At 55.9% G+C, this 26,518-nt stretch overlaps 1 protein-coding gene across 1 annotated transcript in view; it reads left to right on the top strand.

Annotated features, from left to right (window-relative positions):
- The first annotated feature begins 15,772 nt into the window (after positions 1-15,772).
- Positions 15,773-26,518, top strand: part of OLFM1 (olfactomedin 1) — a 35,078-nt gene continuing 24,332 nt past the window's right edge. The window contains exons 1-3 of the mRNA XM_016962045.3: positions 15,773-16,245; positions 18,308-18,457; positions 23,873-24,028. Coding sequence (XP_016817534.1) covers positions 16,096-16,245; positions 18,308-18,457; positions 23,873-24,028 — 456 coding nt within the window. The 5' untranslated portion in view covers positions 15,773-16,095. The remainder of the gene's footprint in view (positions 16,246-18,307; positions 18,458-23,872; positions 24,029-26,518) is intronic.

Genomic DNA, 26,518 nt, shown 5'->3' with positions numbered 1-26,518 from the left:
TTACAGGTGGTGGCTCATGCCTGTAATCCCAGCACTTTGGGAGGCCGAGGCGGGTGGATCACGAGGTCAGGAGATCGAGACCATCCTGGCTAACATGGTGAAACCCCGTCTCTATTAAAAATACAAAAAATTAGCTGGGTGTGGTGGCGGGCGCCTGTAGTCCCAACTACTCAGGAGGCTGAGGCTGAAGAATGGCGTGAACCCGGGAGGCGGAGCTTGCAGTGAGCTGAGATCGAGCCACTGCACTCCAGCCTGGGCGACAGAGTGAGACTCCGTCTCAAAAAAAAAAAAAAAAAAAAAATATATATATATATATATAGTTTACATACCATACAATTCGCTCATTTAAGGTGCACAATTCAATGGTTTTGGTATATTACTGTATTTTTAAAACTGTGGTTACATATGCGTAACATAAAATTTACCATTTTACCCATGAAGTGCACAAGTTTGTGGCACTGATGACATTCACCATATTGTGCGACCATCACCACTGTCAACTTCCAAAACTTTGTCATCATTCCAGGCTTAAACTTGTACCCATTCACTAATCATGTCCCAACCTCCTTCCCCTTAGCCCCTGGTAACCACTCATCTACTTCCCAGCTCTGTGAATGTGACTACTCTAGGGACCTCATAAAAGCAGAATCCTGCAGTACTTGTCCGTCAGTGACCGGCTTATTTTGCTGAGGATAATGTCTTCAAGCTTCATCTGTGTTGTAGCATGTGTTGGAATTTCCCTTCTCTTCATGGCTGGTAACAGTTCATTGGATGGAGCGCATTTGTCTGTTGATGCATCTATTGATGGACACAGGGGTTGTTCCCACTTTTTTGTTTGTTTGCTTGTTTGTTTTATTAAGATGGTGTCTCGTTCTGTCCCCCAGGCTGGAGTGCAATGGCGTGATCTCGGCTCACTGCAACCTCCGCCTCCCTGGTTCAAGCGATTCTCCTGCCTCAGCCTCCTGACTAGGCGGGACTACAGGTGCCCATCACCACACCTGGCTAATTTTCGTATTTTTAGTAGATACTGGGTTTCACCATGTTGGCCTGGCTGGTCTCAAACTACTGACCTCAGGTGATCCGCCCGCCTCGGCCTCCCAAAGTGCTGGGATTACAAGCGTGAGACACCACGCCCTGTCTGTTCCCACTTTTTGGCTGTTATGAATAATGCTGCCATGAACGTAGGCGTGTACATATCCACTGCAGTCCCTGCTTTCTCTTCCCTTGGGTGTGTACTCAGATGTGGAATTGCTGGGTCACCTGGTGTGTAACTTTAAAAATAAAAACCATCCTTGCTAAAATTGGATCTGAGGCCTCAGTCCACTCAAGGAAATCAAAGCAGCCTTCCTCCCCAGCCCACAGGAACAAAACCCCAAAGACGGGGGTCGCACTCCAGCTCTATGGCCATGTCACATGTCTCCCAGAGCCCAGACATTTATTAGCGGCCACCTGGAGCATCAACGTGAAGGCTGAAGGAGAAACTTGGGTCGAGGCCCGGGGTGCTGCGCGTGCCCCATGCACGTAGAGTTCTTAAGCATATAGAGTGTGTTTATTCCCGCACTGGATCTCCTCTGTAGCCCGGAGACCTGCAGTATATGGACCATTCATTCCCATTCGACAGATGTGGGGACTGAGGCTCAGACAGCCACTACCCGGAGAGCCCTTCAGCTCCAAACACAGGGTCCACTCCGGCCCCTGGCTGCCTCTCTCAACGATCCCCAAGGGGCTTACAAACAGCTTTCCTCCATTCTAGGACAACAAAGACACTGGGGGTAGTAACATGAGGGGGGCAGAGAGAAAAGAAGCCTCCACAGCTGCACCCCCCCCCAATTTCTTCCCAGCACCATCTCCTCACAGAGTCTTGGGGGCCACCCTGCCTCAGGGGCCGTGGCATATCACCAGGAATGCCACTGCTTAAACTCGTCTGAGGCTGGGAAGCCCACCCAGACCAATAGGCGGGCCCTCTGGCTTCCCTAGAGGGAGCTCTGTCCCCAGCGCTCAGAGAACAGAGTCCCCACAGCAAAGGCCCTCAGGGTGCAACAGCCGTGTCGGAGGGCCCCTTCCCATCTTCTCTTCTTCAGCACATGTGCCCAGCTCCTGCACCCAATGCCCAGGGGATGTCTCCCAGATGCCAGCAGCATGGTGACAGGGGCAGGAGGTGGCATTGTCCTTGTTCTGGATATCCCTGGGTGACCCCGGTACGTGACTCCCCCGAACTCCAGCGGCCTCATCTGTGACACAGGGGGCCAGGCCACATCATCCTGGGCAGCGCTGCTCTCTGCAATTATTGAGTCTGGAGTCTCTTCTTGTCAGAGATTCTCTTTAGGGAGTTTATTTTCCATAGACTAAAGACTAAACAATAGAGAACAGAGAGAGGCTTCTAGATACCTACTGCAACCTTAGCTTCTCAGAAAATACAGGTGCTTGGGACTCCTCCCACAAAATCAGGAATTTAAATGGAAAACGTGGGCCCCAAGACAGCTCCTTTAGTCAAAGGGTCTGAGTACACATTAAAGGAGGGTGGAGGGAGAGGGGACATAGAGAGGGAGGAAAGGGGAGGAGGGCACCAGGAAGGGCGGAGCCAAGGGAGTCCTGGGGGTGGATACGCACCTGCCTGTAAGGGGCCCTGTGGTCCTGGCACGTGCCTATAAGAGGCCCTGTCATCATGTGTTAGGTTGTGACACAGCTCTGCCCGCCCCAGGTGCCTTTTCTGAACCAGGAAGTTAAGAGGAGCTCTCCCACCAGGGCCAGGGACGGAGGGCACCAGGACGGGCAGAGCCAAGGGGGTTCTGGAAGTCCCCGGCCCTGGTGGGAGAGCTCCTCTCTTAGGTTCCTGGTTCAGAAAAGGCACCTGGGGCGGGCAGAGCTGTGTCACAACCTAACACACGATGACAGGGCCCCTTACAGGCACGTCGTATCCACCCCCAGGAGCACACAGACAGACTCTCGTCCACATGCCCCGTCTGGGGACAGGAGCCCAGCACCCAATGCTTGTTCCTGCTTCCACCCCTTTGCTGACCTCCCCACTCATCAGGGCTGCGTGCCAGGTGACCAGGGTTCTAACCCTGGCTTCCTCCCTGACCCCTCCTCCTGGAAACATCCTTCCTGACCCAGCCTCAGTTTACCTCATTGAAGGGTGAATTTTAAGGACCCATTCAGCTTTTACCTCCTGTCACTCCATAGACATCAAGACTTAACATCGCATCCCTCCCACTCCCAGCTGTCATTCCCCCTCCCCAGTCTTCGCCCACTCCCTGTCCAGGGACCCAGGTCCCCAGCGCGGGCAACCCCTCTGTCCCCATTCCCGGGACCTGGAGCCCGCGAGGGCTCAGGCCGGCCAGGATGGAGTTCTCTATCCCAGTTCAATTTCCCCCGCCTTTTTGATGTCACATCCTGTCCCAGCCTGCTTCCCCGCCGGCCGCCGCCCTCCTCCCCGGGAGAGAGCGAGGCGCGCGGGTCCCTCTGCGCCACCCCCGCCCCCGCCCCTTCCGAGCAAACTTTTGGCACCCACCGCAGCCCAGCGCGCGTTCGTGCTCCGCAGGGCGCGCCTCTCTCCGCCAATGCCAGGCGCGCGGGGGAGCCATTAGGAGGCGAGGAGAGAGGAGGGCGCAGCTCCCGCCCAGCCCAGCCCTGCCCAGCCCTGCCCGGAGGCAGACGCGCCGGAACCGGGACGCGATAAATATGCAGAGCGGAGGCTTCGCGCAGCACAGCCCGCGCGCCGCCCGCTCCGGGTGCTGAATCCAGGCGCGGGGACACGAGCCAGGCGCCGCCGCCGGAGCCAGCGGAGCCGGGGCCAGAGCCGGAACGCGTCCGCGTCCACGCAGCCGCCGGCCGGCCAGCACCCAGGGCCCTGCATGCCAGGTCGTTGGAGGTGGCAGCGAGACATGCACCCGGCCCGGAAGCTCCTCAGCCTCCTCTTCCTCATCCTGATGGGCACTGAACTCACTCAAGTACGTGCATCCAACGCCATTTTCCTCCCTGCCAGGCGCCCGGCCCGGCCCCCCGGGAGCCCCACAAAGTCCGGGAACGGCTCCGGCTCCGCGCCGCCCCGCGCCCCCGGCCTGGGCGCCCGAAGTGCCGGGGTTGGGGAGGGGGCCAGGGCGCTAGGCTGGACCTGGGTGGGAGGAAGGGGTGCAGGCTGACCGGAGACAGCGCTCCTCCAGCCCCGGCTCAGCAGAGCTGACAGCTGCCCCCTTTTTCCTAGGACTCCGCTGCCCCCGACTCCCTGCTGAGAAGTTCAAAGGGCAGCACGAGGGGGTCTTTGGCTGCTATTGTCATCTGGAGGGGGAAGAGTGAGAGCCGGATAGCCGAGACCCCAGGCATTTTCAGAGGTGGCGGGACCTTAATCCTACCCCCAACACACACCCCTGAGTGGCTCATCCTCCCTTTGGGCATAACGCTGCCCTTGGGGGCTCCAGAAACAGGCGGTGGGGATTGTGCCGCTGAGACCTGGAAGGGCAGCCAGCGTGCCGGCCAGCTGTGTGCATTGCTGGCTTAATATGCAGGGCTTGGGGGGCTGTGGCCACATGCCCGGCAGGAGGTGAGTGAGGAGCCCTGTGGTGTGCCGGTGTGGGGATCGTGGGCATTTCAAACGGGCTTGTCGTATCCTGAACAATGTATCAATAGAGAAAGGTCTCTGCTTGGTATTCTCCATTTTAAAGATGCATATTGGAGCTGGCAGGTCTTGGGGGAGGAGAAGGGCTGTCTGTGAGCGCCGAACTGGGAGGGTTGCTTTGGCACTATGGTGCTCGGAAGAGCCTGCCAGCCGAGGGAGCCGGGCTGCTTGGGAGTGACATTAAAATGCCCTTTCAATGATGCCACTGTGCCACGCTCTGAACTGGGAGACTCTGGCCCTTTGGAGTTGCAAGTCCAGGAAGTGATGGGCAGCCAGTACCTTGGCCCCAGCCCCAGCTGCCCCTGACCCTTCTTTCCTTCCTCCCTTCCTCCATCTCCCTCAGAATAAAAGAGAAAATAAAGCAGAGAAGATGGGAGGGCCAGAGAGCGAGAGGAAGACCACAGGAGAGAAGACACTGAACGAGCTTCCCTTGTTTTGCCTGGAAGCCCGCGCTGGCTCCCTGGCTCTGCCCAGGACGTGCAGTCCAAATCCCAATCCAGCAGTGGGGTTACGTTGTCCCGCTTACCCTCAGAGCCCTTCTCCTGGTGCTGCCCAGACGATCAGCCAGTCCCTCCTGGAGAGGTTCTGCATGGCCTCTAGGAGAGAAGTTTTCTTGGCCCCAGGAAGGCCTGGTGGAGGGGTGGTGGTTGTGCACTGTTGCCGGACAGATGCATTCATTCATGTGCACACACACACACAAATGCACACACAGGGGAGCAGATACCTGCAGAGAAGAGCCAACCAGGTCCTGATTAGTGGCAAGCTGCCCCACAAAGGGCTATGCCTGTGTCTTATTGAGACACCTTGGCAAAGAGATGGCTGGTTCTGGGTGGTCCTGGACATGGCCGCACCCAAGGGCCCTCCAAGCCTTAATGGCACCCTGAAGCCTCCATGCCCAGGCCAAAAGATGCTTTTCCTCCCTAAGTTCTCCTCTTTGTGTCTTTTTAAAGATTCCCTGTTCTGGGGAGAAACTTTTGGTTCAACTTCAATTAGAAGCCTTGTCTCAGTGGTGAAAGTATTTGTCCATCCACACGAAGGGTGCTGGACATCCGAACCCCAGCCAGCCCCTGATCACACCCCTGCATCCTCACACCTTAGAGTCAGGGCCCAGCCAGCCACCTTCAGAACCCTGGTCAGCTCCGCCAGCCCACAGCCTCCGTGGGTCAGGAAGGGAAATGCTGCTGTTTTCTTTGCTGGCCTGGCATGTTCCTCTCTCTGAAGCTGAACCACAGGCTGTCTCAGGGGAATGTGTCCCTCAACTCAGCCAGGAGGCACCTCCCACCCTCATGGTACAGCTCCACCTTCCCCAGGCTGGCTTCTGATAATTGTGCTTTCGGAATCTTGCATTGGAGGCCAGTTATCCTAATGTGTTGGGATTTTGGAAAAAAGCCTCAGCAGGTGAAATCACGTCAACGTTTCTGAGTCTCTGAAGGGGGCAGAGAATGGCTGGCTCAGCACCAGCACCCGAGAGCCTGGCTACCCTAGTCCCCACCTGGGTGGGCCCCACTGGGGTTATGCCAGGTGACTTTCATCTTTGACCTCTAAGATGGCATCTGGGGTCGGGAGTGGGTGTGGGTGCAGGACCAGCCTGCTCTGATTCCAAGAGCTACTGGGGGACATCCATCCCCAAGCATCTTACTTTCTTGATTCCAAAGTTATGTGTTGCGGGTTCCCTGAGCAATGCTGCTCATATTTGTGAGTGAGTGAAGAAGCATGTCTGGGCTTCAGGATAGGGTGCTGGAGCTGCCTGGTGTCTGCCTCCCGCTTCCACTGTAGGTAAATTGCTCCAACAGCCACATCCTTGCTTTTAGCTCCTTCCAAGGGATGGACATGCGATTCTAGGGCCACTGTGCTTCTAAATGAGCATACGTCGACATAAGAAGATGTCAGAAATGCCTGGATCCTACCTGCACTTAAGAAATGCTGCCTGGAGGATTCAGGCGGACAGGCAGGGGGAGTGGAGCACATGGCGGGGCCATCTGTTCTCCCGACAGCTTGCTTACGATGAGACACTCAATCAAACGCCAACCGTTGATGGATGGCCTACGACACGCAAGGCTGTGGGGCCAGGTGAACTTTGTCCTCAGACAGAAAGACATTTCACATGGTCTTGCTCTGTGATTTTCAACAAAAGACTGGTATTTCATGCTCTTAGAGAAGCAGGGTAAAGTGGCATCGTACTGAGCTTCCGGGGCAGGGTCCCGAGGCATTGATCTCTGGGCCTTGGGGAAGGTGGGGCAGGGCAGGGACTCCCTGGGCTCCAGGCCCACCGCCACACCCCCCAGGCTTCCCTTCAGAGTGAAGCATGTTTTTTGTACGTGATAGGGTAAAAGGGGCTGGGAAGCTTTGTAGCAACAACCTTGAACCCAGATGGCCTCATTCTCACCCCGATCCCACCAGACACTGGCTGTGTGACCTTGAGAAAGGCCCTTTAACCCCTCTGAGCCTGACCTTCCTTGTTTCACAAGGAGGATTAAACAAGATGATTCTTGAGTAAGATCCCTTCTGCTACAGACCCCCAACCCCATTCTTTCATTGGCTCACTCGTCCTCTCCTAAGACAAGCATTTCCTGGGTACCAGCTGGTTGGATTTAACTCGGTCAATTCTGGGCTTACAATGTTGAGTGAGCCCAAACCCTTGCCGCTTGGCACCTGGGGCTGGCTTGCTTTGAGGGAAGACCCCAGGCTCTGCCATAATCATGTGTTTCAGTGGCAAAAGAAGTGTCTGCACCGAGTGCTCTGGGTGGGAGTTGGGGAGTGAGTTCTGTTTTGGAAGCTGGAGGCAGCTCTGGAGAAGGAGGATATTTGATCTGGGTCCAAGGTTGCACCTGGGTCCACTAGTGAGCCCGGGGGAAAGAAGAAGAGGACAGAGGCTGGGTACGGTGGCTCACACCTTTAAGGCCAGCACTTTGATCACTTGAGGTCAGGAGTTCAAAACCAGCCTGGCCAACATGAAGAAACCCCATTTCTACTAAAAATACAAAAAATCAGCAGGGCGTGATGGCAGACGCCTATAATCCCAGCTACTCAGGAGACTGAGGGAGGAGAATCACTTGAACCCAGGAGGCAGAGGTTGCAGTGAGCCGAGATTGCACCACTGCACTCCAGCCTGGGCGACAGAGCGAGATTCTGTCTCAAAAAGAAAAGAAGAAGAGGACAGAAATGGCTGCAGACAGAGGCTGTAGCAGGAAGAAGGGCCTGGAAACCCCGACTCTCACATCCAATGCTCAATCCACGTGGGTTGAGGGTATTTGAAGTGTTTGAAGATGGAAGCGGAGCTCTCCTCATTAGCCACGAATCCCCAGGCCGGGCCTGGCCTTTCCTACAACATGACGCCCCTGGATGCCCCTGGTGGGGTTCAAGCTGTCAGTGAACACAGAACAGGCTTGAGTGGCAACTGTCACTGTGACTGTTTGCCTTCAGGTTTTATTGAGTGACTACTGTTTGCTGGGTCTCGGAGTTGGGCCAGCTGTTTGCCAGTCTAGGTGCCTGCATTGAGAAGTGGGCGGACCCCGGACTGCACTTGGGGAGTTGTGGGTTGGTGTGAACAGGGCAGACGAGAAGACCAGGGAGGCGATGCTGACTTAGGCTTTCAGAGAACCCCAGTGAGGCCCGTCCCTCTGAATCTGTTCCTCATCCCCCCATTTAGCTCATTCTAGAGCTGAAGACCTCACTTCACTGCCCTGAGCAAATCCAACAAGTAGAAACGGCTAAACACTTTTACCTGCTGCAACCTAAGCTTGGGCCAGGTGGTCTGGATGAGCTGTCTTGTCCCCCTGCCAGGCCCTCTTCCCCTCCAGCTTCTCTGCCCCCTCTGTTTTGGACATGCTGGGAGGATACAGTGTTTGTAGGAGGGGATGGAGTGCATGGGTAGGGGGAAGAGTTCAGGTGAAATTGGGGTCTTTTCCTAAACCCATTATTTCAGAATACGTGGAATTCATTCAGTCTTTGCACCAAAGTTGGCCGTGGCCTCTCAGGCTGGCAATGCCTCTGGACACACGGAGGGAGAGGGGCACCCTCCCCTTTCCCATTCCCAGGCTGCCTCCCCTGGTGGAGAGGCTCCTGACACCAGGGGCGCTGAGCTGTCAATCCTGCCCATGAGGCAGCTGCTCCGTCTCCTAAAGCAATTTGCTTCTCATTCCACTGACTTCAACCTTCCCCAATCAGAAGAAAGGTAATTTCCTGCCTTGGGTTGTATTTATTACTAAAGTTATCAGGCCCTGTAATCAGTATTAACATCACCGTGTAAAGTAATACAAAACTAATTACTAGCTAAACTGAATTAGATACATGGCAACCACGAGCTGGGCTGACAGGGCGAGCAGCCAATTTCCAGCTCTGAAAGATGCGTCCTGGACGCCCTGCACGCTCGGAAACCTCAGCGCTGTCCCGACCGGCACCACAGGGCGACCGAAGGGAGGGGAAGAGAGAACAGGAAGTAAAAATGCACACCTCTGAGTTTTTTTAGATTATTAAAATAATAATCTAAATATTATAAATAATAATGATAATAAATAATATACTATATAAGATAAATAATGTAAGAAACTGGAGCCCACCCGGAGTTAAAGCCCCAGGAATCCCGCCAGTGGCGAGGACTGATACCACATGTCACGAGTGTAAACTTTATCATGTTGCGGCGGTCCCAGCAATCCTGGGCAGTTGTCCCCATTCTTGACCTGAGGACACACAGGCGTGGGGAGGTTAAGCAGCCTGCCCATCCACCCAGCACATATGTGATGACCCCAGATGGTGCTCTAGGTCTGTCTGACATCTGAGAAACCTAAGTTCTGGTGCTTCTTAAGACAGAAAGAAAATGCAAAGTCGAAAAACAGCGCAGTGTCACCGAACACCAGTGCAAAGGAGGTGCTGGCGCTGCCGCCGGGTCGCCGACCTCTGTGGAATGCACCGCAGAGCCCATCAGCTGTGCCTTTCCGACTGTGTGGACACGTGCACGGCCGGCTGCTGACCTTGAAAATGGGCTTTTGAAGGAGAAAGCAGGGCAAGAAGGAGGGGGTCCGCTTGTGGTTTCCTTGCAACCCCTGAGGATCAAAGACCCCAGCAGGCCCGTCCACCCCTTGGAGACGGGGATGCATCTAGGAGTGCCTGCCCAGCCACCTCAGTTCTCTGGAGTGTAAGGTTAGGGGTTACGTAGGCAGCCCTGTGCCCGTTAAATGTCTCAGCATGTGCATGACAACTTGAGATCCAAGAAGTCAGAATTAGGGGCCAGGCGCACTGGCTCATGCCTGTGATCCCAGCACTTTGAGAGGCCGAGGCAGGTGGATCACTTGAGGTCAGGAGTTCGAGGCCAAGAAGTAAGAAATAGGATCTACAGGTCCTGAGCTAAGGTGGCCTCTCAGTGAGGCTCTAAACTGCCCGACACGTGCACCCGACACGCCTGCGGGTCCGGTGACCCCCTTTGTTGCACCTGGCATGCTTTGCACAAGGTGGCTGGAGGGGCTGCCATGGAGAGAATCCGCTGCGTTTGCACTGACCCGTCCTCGTGTGTGGCTGCTCACCTGGAGAAGGTTTCCTGTCCCTGCTTCTTCTGTGCTCGTGTCAAAGCTCACGCCCCTGCCTGGGCTCCAGCTGGTGATGGCAGCTGCAGTGTTAGCAGACCTGCTCGCCCCAAAAGGACATCCCAGCAGCAGGGATCTTGCCCGTATATTCCTTATGCATGGTTCAATGACAGTTAAAATCTGATTGGAGAGTGTGTAGCCATGAAAAGTTGAGATGAAAGAGTGTAAGGGGGAGATGGGAATGAGGCCGGCTCCCCAGCCCTTGTCCACATTCAGATCAGCAGTTCACAGCATCGCTTTGGGCCATCCCTAAAGTGGTTCCATTCCAGCTAGTGGTTTTAGGTATACAAGTTGTCTTCGGGGAGTTTAAACCCTGCCGCGGGGATTTCCCTACCATACAAAATGGCTCTCCTGAGTGGTGCTGAAAAGAAAGTCTCCCCCACTTGCTTCTGGTGATGCTTCCGGGGCCTAAGAGTCAAAGAAAGAACATCAGTGTATCGTAAATAACTTTACTCCATGCACAGAAGGATGTGGTTTTTGACAGTGCAGTGGGACTCAGAAATGGGGAGCCAGCCATTTACCAACAATTTGGCTGTGAACTTGAGTCCTTGAACCCCTGCCCAGCCTCCTTCCCAGCCCCCAATATGCACACACAGGTTTCCGTTCCCAGGCCACTCAGCCTCAGCATCTTGTCCCACAGATGCACAGACTGAGTCAGCTGTGAGTGGCAGCAGGTGAGGGGTGTTGACGGACCCAGGGGTGCTTTGTTCCATCAGCAATACAAAGGATGATGAAACAGGAGATTCTCCCAGGGGCTGCAGCAGTCTTGGTGAGAGGTGGCTAAGAACATTTCCGAGGCCAAGTCCAGGCTCCACAGGGCAGGCCCCATCAGTAATGCCCGGGAGCCTCCTGTGCAGAGGCGGGGTGTCGTCTGGATGCAAAGAACTTTGTTTGGAATCTGGCAGCACCAAATCCTTGGCTGTAAGCAAATGGTGCCACCTGGGGCATTTTCCACATTCCCAGCTGGACCCTGGGATTGACTCTTTGATGTTTCTCATCATGATGTCACCTTTGAATTCATGTCTGGATCAATGACTGATTCCACAGAAACTGGGCTGCCTTTCCCAATTAGTTATGGTGAGTTTCCTCACCTAGGAAGTAGGAAATGATTATGTTTGTGGGGTCCCTGAAAAACGTGCATTCAGCCCAGAGGGTGACGTGTCTGCTGAATTATCTTGTCCCTGTTCTTCAAAGTACCACTCCCAGAATTGGCCTCTTTTCCATTCGGCAACTAAGGGAATACAGAACTGTGGCTTCCCTTGGCCTGGCTGTGGCCAGGCTGAGACGATATCCATGAAAGAGGCGTGGAACCTGCCAGGGAGAGTGCGGAGGGTGCATGAAGGGTCTGGGGGGATGGGGGCCGTGGACAAGTCAGCTCTCTGGATGGACAAGGAACTAGGACTGAAGAGCTGGACACGAGGCCAACTGCTGAATGGAGGAGACGTCCCCCAGCAACAGCCATGGGTCTGTGGGATGCTCTCCCGAGGGCAAGTAGCTCCCCATCACTGTCACTGGGGGACTTGAAGAGCTGACACTGAGGGAAAGGGGGAAGGACGATACCTCGGAGGAAGTTGAATCTCCTGGGTCGGCAGCTCAGGCCAGCTGTGCTCACAAACCCCAAGCACAGTGGCTCATGATGGCAATGGCGTGCATAGGGCACAGGCTGCCCGGGGGCACCTCTGGCTCACATGTCCTGTCATTCGAGGGCCCTGGGCAAGGGAGGGGCCCTCTCTGGACCTGTTTTCCTCATGACAGAGGCAGAGAGACAGGGTGTGACTGAGACATTTGGCTCTGAAAGCTGCTCAGTCGTGGCCCTTAGCCGTTCTCCCTCCCAGGGCCAAAATTGCAGGTCACACAGCCACGCCTGATGCAGGTGGTGTTTGGGAGACTGTCAGCTTATGGGAGGTGCTGCCAGGCACAGGGAGCCGGGCCAGGATGGAAATCCTCTCCAGGGAAGGGCGTGAGGAGCAGTTACGCCTCCACCCATGTGTGAACCCAGAGGCCTCAGAGGAGGGGAGCACAGGGGACACTTGGCTCGGAAGACCCATGCTGGTCTTCTGTGGCTGCCGAGAGGGGGTGCTCAGGGGACCTGTGGCTCCTCCCATTCTGCCTGGCTTGAGGCCAGGTCCTTTCCTTGCTCCTGGAATGTTCCAGCACAGAAAGAGAATGAAAAAGGTACATACAACGTAGAAAAAGGAGAAGTGGCTCCATGTGGGACCTCTCTCTGTGTCTCTTCTCTCTCTCTGTCTCTCTGTCTCTCATCTCTCTGTCTCTCCTCTCTCCGTCTCTTCTCTCTCTCCTCTCTGTCTCTATTATCTCTCCTCTCTGTCTCTCTTCTGTCTCTCCTCTCTGTCTCTATTATCTCTCCTCTCTCTGTCTCTCTTCTCTCTGTGTCTCCTTTCTCTATTTCTCCTCTCTTCTCTCTCCTCTCTCTCTCTCTCCATTTCTTTGTCTTCCTCTCTGTCTCCTCTCTGTTTCTTTGTCTTTCTGTCTCTCTGTCTTTGTCTCTCTCTCTCTCTCTTCTTCTCCCCTTCTCCCTCCCTTTCTTCCTCCCCTCCCCTTGTTTCCCTTCAAGATATTTGCCAATAGCCTGAGGAGAGTATGCGTATTTTTAAACAGCAACCGGGCATCCAAACTTTGTCCCTTGAGGGCATCCTTTGCCAAGGAGCATCGGGAAGTGGCCCAGAGACCTGCTTCCCTCCAAGCAGCCACTCCTAGCTCTGGGACCTGAGTAGGTTTGCATCCTGCGGACCTCACTGTTCTGACTGTGGGTGTCGGTGGTCGTCTGACTGTGGGTGTTGGTGTCGTCTGTGCCCTCAGCTCACCATGTGGCTGTCCTAGGGCTTCTCGAGGTGATTCCCCAATAGCCCACGTGTGTCCGCCTCTTGTAAGGTCTATAGCAAGCTGGGCAGGAGCACCCTCTCACACGTGCGTCTTCTGAGCTCTGAAGCCGGGAGATGCGGAGGGGGTGTGCTTGTTTTTATGTGTGTTGATGAATTTGTACAGACTCCACCAAGGTCAAGGCCTGTAAGGGGCTGGCATGAGGATAGAGACGTGGCTGGTCTAACCTGTCATGACAGGGAGGCTGGTGCAGGCTCATGCCAGGACTCAGAAAGGGGTGGGCAACCTCGTGTCCTTCCCACGAGCGTGGAAGGCAAGGGCCCATGAAATGTCTTCTGGCGGCCTCTGTGGCTCGTGGAACTGTGCGGACAGCCAGGGCTGCTGTGGCCATGCAACTCATGCCACTTCTGGGGCTCGTGAGATTTAACTATGGCCATGACATTTATAAGACGAGGATGCTACCATGTGTATGGGCTTAGCCCTGGAAATAGGCTGTCACCATATGACCTTGGACAGGTCTTATCATCCTTCTAGGCCTGAGACTCCTCATCTATACAGTGGAGTCAATGCCACCACACCATGCACTTCAGTAAGGATTGGGTGCCAGGCATGGCAAAGCCCCAGTGCCACCAGGGGCGCAGCACCTGCCCCATCAGTATTCGTATGATTGTTCAGAGCTGCAGGTGTGATGAGCCCTGGCTTTAAGAGAAGTCGTGAAGAAATTGGGATTGACAGTCCTCTTTAGGAACACTTGGTATTGGCTGGCGCCATGGATCCCCTAATCCAAATGCCTTCATTCTTCAACAATCCATACTTTCCTTCTGGAATGCTCCATGGCCTTCTAAATCCAATTATACTTACTCAAGCCTTATCTGACGACCCTTTCAAAACCATTATGCCCACTGAATCACAGATTTTAGAAACTGGACAGGACAGTTTGGAGCAGGTGCAGGTTGGAGCCGCTCAGGTGCAGGTTGGAGCCGCTCAGGTGCAGGTTAGAGCAGTCCAAGTGCAGGTTAATCTTGTACTTCGTTAAATAAATAAATGTCTATGGCTTCTGAGATAGCCTGACAGTTTTGTGGATTGGATTGGGTTGCATTTGAATTTGTTCCCGCAGAACAAGTGGTCCTTGTCCTTCCGCAGCGGGAGGCGGCGTGAGTGATCTGGACAGACACAGCTTGTGGCCTTGAATCGGTGTTAAACATGCATGGCCAGAGGAGGGGGACGGAGCCAGCCCAACCGGACTTGTGTCTCGGCCTGGGCCCGGTCTGTGAGCCGGGCCTGCAGTCCCAGCTTACACTGGGAGATGGCGCCCTTCCCCAACAGTTGGAATTTCCTGGCATCCGACCCAGCCCGGCTGCCTGAGATTACAGCATTAATCAGAAAAGCAGATCTGAGGGGCTCATTTAACTAGCGGGTCTCACACCCAGCACTCAGGCCAGGATCATCTTGGCTGCAGCTGAAGTCTCTTCAGCCGAGGACTGCGCACACAGAGAGAAAAGCCCCAGGAAGGCGTTGTTCCTCTCAGGCGGGCGCCAGGGAGGCGCGCTCCTTCCGGCCCGGCGTCCGTCTTTCAAATCCCATCCAGGAAGGGAGATTAATTTTCGCCCAGGCAGAGAAGAGTGTAGTGAGTGATCTGGAGGATTCTTTCCTTCCCAAATGGCTGGGAAAGCTTAATGGAAGGCCCCGGAGGAAGTGGCTTTCATCTCCGATTAGAAGCCTTCTGTAAATGCAAAAGCCCTATTAACGTGTTTGACCCAGTCAGGCCTGCGCTTCGGGTGGGACTGACACGCGTGAGTCCTGCTGCGGTCGCCGCAGAGGGCCGGGAAGAGGGGCAGCGTGCGCCACTTGCCCTGCCTCTGGGCCTGGGCGCCATGACTCGAGCGCCACCCCTGAGTCAGTGAGGACACCCCCCAACCCACACCCCTCCACCACAGACCCCAGTCCCCGCCCCACACACCCACCTCCCCAACACCACGCTCATGGGCGTGGTCCCTTCAGCTCCTGAGGTCCAGGCCTGAGCCCCAGACCGTATGCAGCTCCTGCCGGGTGTGCGCCCTCCCAGGGCCCTCACTGCGCACCGCGGGCCACGGCGGACCACCCCAGCCCCCGCCTTGCTGTGCAGGTGTCAGGAGTGCCGGTTGGCTCCCTTCCTCCCAAGCAAGGCCTTAGGGCACCGCGGCTGCCCTGGGATCGCAGGGGCGCCTTTAGCTCTCCACCGATGCCCCGACGCCCCCCTGGCGCTGGAGGCCCTCGCGAGTCTGGCTGCTTTTCGGAGCCTGCCCTGCCTGCTGGGTTTCAGGCGACGGCCCAGGCTGGCTGGGACCCTCGAATCACCGCGGAAAAGGGCTCCAGTAGGCAGGACGGCGCCGTCTCTCTGCCGGCAACCTTTGCCCCAAAGCGGACCCTCTGCGGGGATCGGAGAGGGATGCCCCGGCGTGAGGATGGGAGAAGCCCCGGGACGGGAGGGCCGCGGGCCGTGCCCCCAGCTGGAGTCCCCGCGCCGCCGCCGGGTATTTTATGATCTGGGGGTGGTGGTGTGCCCGTCTCCTCATGTCACCCTGATCCCAACTCCTGGGCGGACTGGAGTTTGCAGACCTCGCTGCCAGCAGCCAGGGGGCGGCGGGGAGCCGAGCGAGAGGAAAAATCCACCCATTTCCTGGGCGGATTGCGTCGGCCCCGCCCGGCCGAGCCCCGCCTCCCGGCCGCGGCCCCCGCGCGCAGCCCGCGCAGCGCTCAGAGCCGGACGGCGCTTCCCGGTGGCGGCGGAGGAGCCCGGAGGGACGCAGCCGGGCAAGGCAGGGCGCGGGGCGGGCGGCGCGAGGCGCAGGGCGCGGCGGGCAGAGGCCGCCTGGCCACCTTCCCTGGCGCCCGGGGAAGGCGCGGCGATGGCCGGGGCGCGCGGGGCGGCGGCGGCGGCGGGCGGGCTGCGGCGGGCCGAGGGGGCGCGGGGACACAGCCAGGCGCCCCTGCCCGCCGCGGTGCCCGCCGCCTGAAGGCCGCCTGGGCGCGGGAGCCGGTGCCAGCTCGGAGCGGGCGCTGGAGGCAGCTCGAGGCGCGATGTCGGTGCCGCTGCTCAAGATCGGGGTCGTGCTGAGCACCATGGCCATGATCACCAACTGGATGTCCCAGACGCTGCCCTCGCTGGTGGGCCTCAACACCACCAAGCTCTCGGCGGCCGGCGGCGGGACGCTGGACCGCAGCACCGGCGTAAGTGCGCCCGCCGGCCGCCTTGGCGCGGCTCCTCCTCCTCCTCCTCCTCCTCCTCCCCCTCCTCGGTCCGGAGCCCCGGGCTGGGCGGGCGCCGCGCGGGACCCGAGTCGCCCAGGGAGGCGGCGGGGAGCAGGGCGGGCAAGGGCAGGCGTCGCGGGCCGACGCAGCGGTGGCGACCCTGCTCCCCGCTCCCCCAGCCTGGGCCACTCCATCTCCGCCCGCGCGCCCCTGGGGCGGCGTTTCCTTCGTCTGGGCCCCTCGCCGCGGGGCCGGGGGAGCTTGGTGGGTTCTCGGAGGCTTGGAGTCCTGGGTCAGTAATCATGAGCCCCCCATTGAAAAGGTTAGGAAACTAAGGCTGGGGACTTGGGGACTTGTCCAAGGTCACACTCAGCGAGTGAGGGGTGGAGCCGCCGCTAGACCCTAGTCTGGGCTCGGTCCAGCGGGGACTCTGAGCCCGCCCTAGTTTGTAAAAGCCAGACTGGCCGGACCGGGCTGGGAGTGGGGCCCCGGCCGGTGGGCTCCGGAGCTCCTGCCTGCGCCTGCATTCCCAAAGTCCCAAGGCGCCTTTTCCTCCCCAGTCCATAGGAGGGTTTATTCCTTCCCCTCCGAGGACGGTGCCGAGGGGCTTGGGTGGGGCCCCTGGGAGCCTGCCCTTGGGCGCTCACCCCCTCGCCTTTGCCTTCGTCTTCTGCGCGCACCCCTCCCTCCTGGCCTCTGAAATTGAAATCGCGTCTCCCTCTCGAGCCTAGCGGGAGGGGAACCGTGGCCAGGGCTGCTTCTGGGCAGAGCTGACTTAGATGGCTGAGCGAGGCTGAGCTGAAACCGCCACCCGGAGGGCCGCGCGGGGAAGGGGCCGCCGCCGGGAAGGCGCGCCCCAGACCACTGGCCCTTTAGGCTGAAAGGAGAGGTGAAGGACGTGAGTCTCCCTCCCTCTCTCTTTTTGCTGCCAGAGGTTTAGTGCCCTGCGAAGAGGGCTCCGTGGTGTGGCTCCCTCCTAAGACCCCTCTTGAGGCCGCCCCCCCTGCTCCTTCAGGAATCGGAGGGCGATTCCTCCATGATGACTTTGTTCCGGCCTGCCGGTCCCGATCTTCTGGGATTGGAAATGAATGAGATTAAAGATATGACTACTATAGATTCTACCCGCCCAACTTCTCCTCCCCATCTTCATGCTAAAAATAGCAGAGAGATGACCTGATGCCACCGGAGGGGAGCGTGCTCGGAGACAGTAGGGCCAGCAGCAGGATGGAGCGTGTAGGCTCAGGAGTGCCCGCCCCGGTACCTGGCAGGGCTGGGCTGCAAGGTTAGACCAGACGTGGGCAGCTCCGGTTTCTTTGGTGATCTCTGGGCAAACCTCAGGACTGAGGTTGGGGGTGACCCCTACACAGCATGTCACCAGCAATTTGGCGACATCCACCAAATGGCTCGTGGGGGGAGCCCACAAGGAGTTGGAAACCTAGTGTTTTCTCGGGTCAGTCTGTGCCACGCTGCCGGCTGGGAGGTTGCTGTAGCTCGGGGTTCATCACAGCTCTGGGCGAATAGGCTGCTGGATCTGGGGCCGTTACAGTGGGTGCTTCGTCTGCAAGTGTCAGGGAACGGCAGGGCGAGGCTTGGTGGTGCCAGCCACCGGTGCTTGACTTACGGGAAGGATATCCTGTTTCTGAAATACGTGCCCGCTGCAAGCCACCCAGCGTTTGCTTTCCTGCCTTGCTCCTAGTCCAGCCTGTGGCCTCCAGTTGCCCCTCCCATCCACCCAGTAGATCAATTTGGCCAGACGACAAACTCCAGACATCCCTTGAGTTGAACTTAAATTTTAAGAATGTAAAGGGTCTTGCCTCTTTGACATCCTTCCAGCCCTGGGCCCCCTAACAGGAGACCTGTGCCTCTTTGTTCCCAGGGACCCTTTCTTCCCTTTGGGTCAAACATGTCTTGGGACCATTTCCTCCCGTCTTTTCCTTGGGGGTGGATGTGGACAGTTTCCCCTGGTTGTTGGCTCTGATACACAACCTCATGGTCTCCCTTTCTCTCCTTCCCTCTCCCTTCCCACCCCGCCCCTCTCCAGGTGCTGCCCACCAACCCTGAGGAGAGCTGGCAGGTGTACAGCTCTGCCCAGGACAGCGAGGGCAGGTGTATCTGCACAGTGGTCGCCCCACAGCAGACCATGTGTTCACGGGATGCCCGCACAAAACAGCTGAGGCAGCTACTGGAGAAGGTGAGTCTGCGCAGAGTGTGTGTGAGTTTGTGTGTGTGTGTGTGTGTTTGTGTGTGTGTGTGTGTACATGCCTGTGTGCTCACGCCAGCACCAAGGCTTGGCTAGCTTGCAGGCCCCATTTCGACTCTTTCCTGGCTTGTCTCCACTCAAAATATTTGTGAATGAGTGAAAGGGTGGATGGATGGATGGGTGGATGGGTGGGTGGATGGATGGATGGATGGGTGAATGGGTGGGTGGACAGACAGGTGGATTGAGACTTCCAAGGGTGGCCCAGGAAGAGAGGACTAGACCTGCCCCCTGTCACCGCAGGCTCCACTGAGAAGTCACATGGGCATGGTGAGACGGGACACAAGGCTTGTCTCTGAGTGATGTCATAATCTGTGTGCACAGGGCTGGGGCTGTCACCCAGCAGCTACCTTGGAGAGCGCCCGTGGGCCCAGGAATGCATGGCCATTTGGATTTTACGAGATGAGATCTTTTTTCTGCCCTTGAATGGTTGTACCTGGCCAGTGGCTGGACAGGTGCTCATCACCATGAATGCCTTCCTGGGGCTAAAGCAGGCCATGCTGTCACCTTCAGAACCACATGGGAACAGCAGGTTTGCATATGTCGTTTGCATAACATATTTTGAATCCGTTATTTCACTTAATCTTCACAAGAACCATGTGAAGTTGGTGGGATTTTTCACTCCAGTTCAAGAAAAGGAAATTTGGCTCCCAAGGGGTGGACTTATTTGTCCCAAGCCAAACAGCTGTTAGTAGGGAAGTGGGCACTCGGACCCACATGGCCGAGCTCATCACCTGGTTCAGTCTCCTCCACTCCCCACTTTAGTCAGGGGGCCTTCTCCCAATGGGCACAGCCCACCAGCCTTTTGGCACATTCCACCCAAGGACCCCGGATTCTGTGGTTAACCTGGGTTCTGGGGGCCCCATAGGAGAGTTACCAAGGGAACAAGGAGGAATGGTGGGCCCTTCTGTTCCACCCATTGATTCCCCAGAAGAAAGGGGCATTTGCATGTAGTGCCTATGGGCAGGGAACTTTCCCACCCTGAGGGAGTGGGGTCACACCACACACACACACACACTCACACATACACACTCACAGTCACACACACACTCACACAGTCACACACATTCACACATAGTCACACACACAGTCACACACACTCACACAGTCACACACACACATAGTCACACACACAGTCACACACAGTCACACACTCATAGTCACACACACACAGTCACACACACACTCACACATAGTCACACAGTCACACACACTCTCACATAGTCACACACACACAGTCACACACACTCACAGTCACACACACACATAGTCACAGTCACACACTCACACATAGTCACACACAGTCACACTCACACAGTCACACACACACTCACACATAGTCACACACACACACACAGTCACACACACACTCACACATAGTCACACAGTCACACACACACACACAGTCACACACGTTCACACACACACAATAGTAAAGCCGTGACTCTTCCTGCAGGTTGGCCTTGGACTTTCTGGAATGGGCGTCAGCTCAGGAGTATGGCAGGAGGCCTGTGAGGGGCGGGGGGCCTCTGTGACTCAGGGCTGGCTCCGTGCTGGGGGGACAGATGGTGCTGTCACTGCCCACCTCGTTGGGGAAGGTGGGAGCAGCCTGGTGAGAGGACAGCATTGCCCCGACTCGGGTCCACATTCCTGGTGCTGAACCACAAACCCTCAGGAAGCTCGAGACAAAGCAAGTCCCCTTTCTTGGAGAGGGAGAGGGTGGGCTAGAGGTTTTGAGTGCCCACCCAGCTCTGACGGGCCTTGAAAGGTCCGAGTCACTGCCTGTTCTGTGTCCCAGTCCCTGTCTGGAATGGCCACAGGACCCTTGTTTCTTGGGCAAGAAGGATGCATCATGGTACCCAGGGCAACTGGCCTAGTTCGTAAAGCACGCTCACCTTGAAGGAATAGAATTTGTTTTATCTTTAGCCACCTGAGTAAATCATTTTAAAAGAATTAAAGTAAGATGCATTTAACATTCCACCAACATTTATTAACACCAAACTAGACCAAAGCCTAACTGAGCCTTTAATTATTCAGAAGCTTAGACGGGGGAGGCGGCACTTGGAGGGGCCTCTGGGCTGTGGGGGCCGGCGAGAGTCAGGAGGGGAGAACAGAGCCCTGAGCCCAGGGAGGAGGCATTTGCGGGGAGAGCAGAGAGTTGGAAAATGGATTCCAGAATGCTCCATGAGCCCCTGGGACTGCAGGCCCTGGAATGTTCCTTACTGCCTATGCGTGCCACAGCATTACTGCTTAAAAATTTAAAGCCCCATTTGATACCATAGCGGGCACTCTATTTTCAGAGGGCATGAGCCATTTGCTATGAAAGAGGGCCCTTGCTCCTTAATGCACTGTGCATTTTAGCAGGAGGCAGCGCTGCTCCATCCTCAGCTTCCCCCGCACACCCTGGCCTGTGTGCTATTTTCTTTCTTTCCTCTTTCTCTTTTCTTCTCTTGCTTTCTCTTCATGGGCAGAAGCAGGACAGGGTGCTCCAGAAACCTCAGCCCATGTGCCCTGTTGATAGGGCTGGGTCACAGCTGAGCATATTCCAGCCAGGTCGGTGTTTCTGTGCCCTGGCTTCACCTTTAACCCACCTGGTGAGGCTGCAAGGTACTGAGTCCCAGGCCCCACCTCCAGAGTCTCTGATTTCTGTTGCCCTGGGGTCCCTGTGGGGAACCCAGGTATGTACAGCCCTGGAAGCCTCACCAGGTAGTTCCATGCAGCTAGGGTCGAGCACTGTAGGGACACAGATAGTGGCAGGCGTGTGGCACGGGCTCCGTTCTCTTTGAAGAAGCACTTGGCTCTGGGTTTGAGAGTGTAGGCTTTGGAGCCAGTCCAGCTTGAACTGGCAGGCCTCCTGGCTGGGTGACAGTAAGCAAGTTGCTTAACTTCTCTGAGCCTTGGTCTCCCTATGTGTAAAATGGGACTCAAAATAGTACTTATTCATTTCCCGGGGTTTTGTAAAGATCAAATGAGATAAATAACACAGCAGACTCAGTGCAGTGCCTGGAACATGGGAAAGGATGGATAATTATTAGCTGTTAGTTATCTTGAGGCCAGGTGTGTCTTTGTGCGTTGCTGGCCCCCCTCCCGCTTCTTAATGCCTGCTGCCCCGTTGGGTAGGGTGTGGGATAGACTGTCATCCCGTAGCTCTGTGACCCTGAGCCTGCCAGTTGGCTCCTCAGAGACACATCGTGCAGGCAAGAAAATGAAGGTGCTCAGAGGAAGGGCTGTGCTCAGAGGAACGCCTTCCCTAGGGTTGGGAGATGGGTGTGTGATTGCAATCCTAGACTGACTGTGAGCTGGAGGCAGACCTGTGCCTGTGCCTTGTCCATGGCCAGAAAGGAAAGTGCATTCAGGGTTAGGAGAACTATAGGAGAGTAATTGTTTGGTTTTAAGGCAGCTGAATAGCTTGATATCTTTAAAATTTGTTTTTTAAATCTAAAGTCTAATCTTTGAAATCTTTTAAAAGCATTCCTTCTCTGAGGAGCAAAAAGCCTACAGCACCGTGTGTGGTCTCCTGACTGAGGCCAGCATGAGCTCAGCAGCTTCTCCTCGGCACTTGTGGGCCTTCGCTCCTGGGGATTTTGCCAGGAGGGGAATGGAGAGAGGGGCCTGGACTGGCGCCGCCATTTGTATTGTTGCTTCCTCCGGCCATGTGGCTGCAGGAGCTACTCCTGTGCACTAGATTTACTGGACTTTGTGCAGGGGTTACAGATGTGGATGAGACCCAGTGTCACTCCCCCCATGAGCATCCTGTCCGGAAAGCTGTGGGGGGGACAGCTGTGTGGCTCACTCCTAGGCAGACATTGTGCCAACAAAGTGACGTTGTTGTTTCCAAATAGTTTGCAGCTAGTTTTAACTCAGTTCATCAGAGAAGCCTCCCTGGAGGAGGTGGCATTTGGGCTGGGCCTTGAAGGACGAATATAGACAAACTTTACATCTTTTCTTGAAAAAGGTGCTGTAGTTATTCAAAGTGACAGAGGAAGACAACAAGGGAATCAGGCAGGTGGTATTAGAGGTATGCTTCCATTTCCCAGGGAAGAGAAGGGGTGAGAGGGAGCTAAAGCCACCCCATCGTGTACTTTACAAACTTAAAATTTCAAGATGAGTTTGTGTGTGTTACTTTCTAATAACAAGATATGAAATTCCTTGCATTTTGGGGTACTGAGATTGGCAATAGTGGTTTTCCTTCTACTGAGGAGGCTTGGTTTGCTCTCTTGTATTTTACTTTATTTGGCGGGGTGGAGGATGCATAGTAAGAAGTAGAAACCACACTGTCCTCTTTTCACACCGACCAGGCAAAGCTAAGCCTCATCCCCAAATGATTTTGTTCCTAGAAGGGAGAGTATTTTCAAATTCAGCAAAAAAGTCAGGAGTGAAGATTTGCTGTCATGGAGGTAACTTCCTCTCTAGTAATTGGATTAGATTCTGAGAAAATGACCCAAACACCACTGCAGCAATCCTCAGCTTCCTCCCACCTCCCCGCAGCCCCGAATGCATTTGCACAGAAGCACACGCCAGTTTCCTGCAAATAAAATGCACTGGCAGGTGGCTGCACTAAAACTGTTTTTCTTTTAAGCTCCCTGGAATCCTGTTGAATATTAAAGTTCCATCTTGAGGCTAGACTCAATTCAGATCTGCCTGTAAAGATGTAAAACAGCGATTCTTCATTTGCTGGGTGATTGATTCCTGACTCTATGCTCAGAATGTACATGTTTGCAGAGCAGTCATCTACCTATGATACTGTGGGGTGTGATGGATGGCATAGCAGATAGGGAAAAAAGCTTGATGCAGAGTCAGGGAGAGCGGCTCCCTTGTTCCTTCACTCTGCACTTAAGTAATCAACCTTATCAGCAAGACAGTCAATGAGATTTAGGAGGAAGGAGAATTTATACCTGGGGGCGGGGCAGCCTAAGAGTGCCATTCCTCTCTGCTGGTGTTTATGCTTGCCTAACTAATGTTGTCCTGCAACAGAAAGACTAGGAAAAATCCCCACCCACCACTACCAAAAAAAAAAAAAAGAGAGAGAGATCAAGAGAAATCACCCAGCCTGTGCCTGGAGCTACAATGAATAACGGAACTTGAGTCTCCCACACCCCTGATTTGCATCCCTGATGATAAGAACAGGTTGGCAAAGAAAATGTTTACCCAACCAATTTGCTGTGTTTGGGGAGTTATCAGTCCTCACAGTCCGCGATGCTGGCGATTACCTTGTAAATAATGCATGGGCCACTTCTGGTTCCCAGTGTGCTGGCTGTGTGGGAAAGGGCAATGTCGGTACGAGCAGGCAGAGAAGATTGCCTGGCACCTACTGCGGCTGTTTCACTGAACCTGTTGCCCTTTTGACAGGTGCAGAACATGTCTCAGTCCATAGAGGTCTTGGACAGGCGGACCCAGAGAGACTTGCAGTACGTGGAGAAGATGGAGAACCAAATGAAAGGACTGGAGTCCAAGTTCAAACAGGTGGAGGAGAGTCATAAGCAACACCTGGCCAGGCAGTTTAAGGTATGCATGTTCCTCCCCCTCTCTCTCCCCTTATCCTCCTCCTCCTCCTCTTCTTCCTCCTTCCCCTCCCTCCTCTCCTCCTTCTCTTCTTCCTCCTCCTCCTTCTTCCCCTCCCTCCTCTCCTCCTCCTCTTCCTCCTCCTTCCCCTGCCTCCTCTCCTCCTCTTCCCCTCCTCTTCCTCCTCCTCCTTCCCCTCCTTCCTCTCCTCCTCCTCCTCTCCCTCTCCCCTCCCTCCCCTCCTCTTCCCCTCCTCTTCCTCCTCTCCTTCCCCTCCTTCCCCTCCTTCCTCTCCTCCTCCTCCCCCTCTCCCCTCCCTCCTCTCCTTCTCCTTCCCCTCCCTCCTCTTCCCCTCCTCTTCCTCCTCCTCCTCCTTCCCCTCCTTCTCCTCCTCCTCCTTCTCCCTCCCTTCCCTTCTTTCCTCCTTCTCCTTCCCTGCCCTCCTCTCCACCTCCCTCTCTTCTTCCTCCTTCTCGTCTCCCCCTCCATCTCCCTTCTCCCCCTCCCCCTCTCCTCCTCCTCTCCCCTCCCTCTCTCCTCCTTCTGCTCCTCCTTCTCCTCCTCCTTGCCTCCCCCCTCCTCCTCCTCTCCTCCTCCTCCCCCCTCCCCTATTTTCTCCCTTTCTCCTCCCCCTTCCTCCTCCGGCTCCTCCTCCTGTTCTTCCCCTTCCTCCTCCTCCCCCTTCCTCTCCTCCCCTCTCCTCTTCCCCCTTGCCCCTCTGCCTCCCCTTTCCTCTCTCTCCTCTTCCTCCCTTTTCTCTTCCTCATCCCCCTCCCCCTCCTCCTTTCTCTTCCTCCCCCTTACCTTCCTCCTCCTCTCCCTTCTCTTCCTTGTCCTCCCCCTCCTCTTCCCCCTCTCCCCTCCTCCTCATTCCTCCCCCACCTTGTCTTCTTCCCCTTTCTCCTCCTCATCCCCCCTCCTTCCTCCTCCCCCTTCCTCTTCCTCCTTCCTTCCCCCTCTCCTCTTCCTCCCCCTCCTCCTCCCCTCTTCATCCTCCTCTTCGTCCTCCCTCTCCTCCTCCTCCTCTTCCTCCTCCCCCTCTTCATCCTCCTCTTCCTCCCCCTTCCTCCTCCCCTCTTCATCCTCCCCCTTCCTCCTCCCCCTCTTCATCCTCCTCTTCCTCCTCCCCCTCTTCATCCTCCTCTTCCTCCTCCCTCTCCTTCATCCTCCTCTTCCTCCTCCCCATCTTCATCCTCCTCTTCCTCCTCCCTCTCCTTCTTCTCCTCCTCTTCCCCCTCATCCTCTTCATCCTCCTTTTCCTCCTCCCTCTCCTTCTTCTCCTCCTCCTCCTCCCCCTCTTCATCCTCCTCCCTCTCCTCCCCCTCTTCATCCTCCTCCCCCTCCTCCCCCTCCTCATCCTCCTCTTCCTCCTCCCCCTCTTCATCCTCCTCTTCCTCCTCCCTCTCCTCCCCCTCTTCATCCTCCTCCTCCTCCTCCCCCTCCTCATCCTCCTCTTCCTCCTCCCCCTCTTCATCCTCCTCTTCCTCCTCCCCCTCCTCCCCTTCTTCATCCTCCTCCCCCTCCTCCCCCTCTTCATCCTCCTCCCTCTCCTCCCCCTCTTCATCCTCCTCCCCCTCCTCCCCCTCCTCATCCTCCTCTTCCTCCTCCCTTTCTTCTCCTCCTCTTCCTCCTCCTCCCTATCTTCATCCTCCTCTTCCTCCTCCCTCTCCTTCTTCTCCTCTTCCTCCTCCCTTCATCCTCCTCTTCCTCCTCCTCCCCCTCTTCATCCTCCTCTTCCTCCTCCCTCTCCTTCTTCTCCTCCTCTGAGGCTGGGTGTGCTTTCCCTTCATGCTCTCCCTTCCCCTACAGAAATGGTCATTTGGGGCAGGGAGAAGCATAGCAAAGGTTGTTCTGTGCCTTGAAAGGACTGTTGCCCTTGGCAGTAGGGAGGCCACCACTGGCCCTGGCTTGGCAGAAGCCACCTTGACAGGGGCGGCCTGAGTGGTGGCAGCAGCATACACTCGCCCCCAAGCCCCCGTCAGTGTGGTTTGGAAGCCAGGGGTCTGAGATCCTGCGCTGCCCGAGCCAAGTCGAATATTAGCTGGGAAGGGACATCGTTATTGGCCCTTGTCATTCTGCAGCTGCTGCAGGTAAATCACATTAGCCAAAGATTAGCTGAATTGATGAGGGCCATTCTGGGGCAGGAATCTCTCAGGGCAGTTTTCACATCTGACCTAATCTAGCCATGACAAGGCATACCATAGACTTGCAGGGAAAAAAGAGAGAGACGCCAGCCTCCTTTCCACCTCGTGGGAAGTGTTCTGCTTCTCCGGGTAACTCTGGACATTAAAACTGGTGTTTGTTTGACCTAAAATCATAGATACAGATGTGCAGCCAGGTAGAGAGATGCCCACAGTTGACTCCATCTCAGTGCGATTCGACTGAAACGTTATATGCCGCCTTAATGAAGGTATACACGCATTTTAATTAGAAATCCAGCCCAGATGTAAATGAACAGGTCAAATTACACAGCCTCGCCCGACTGGAAACTGC

Source organism: Pan troglodytes, chromosome 11 (assembly GCF_028858775.2).
Source record: "Pan troglodytes isolate AG18354 chromosome 11, NHGRI_mPanTro3-v2.0_pri, whole genome shotgun sequence".
In the NCBI taxonomy this organism is placed as follows: domain Eukaryota; kingdom Metazoa; phylum Chordata; class Mammalia; order Primates; family Hominidae; genus Pan; species Pan troglodytes.
Note: the sequence above shows the minus strand (reverse complement) of the source record. Positions and strands in the feature narration are given on the sequence as shown.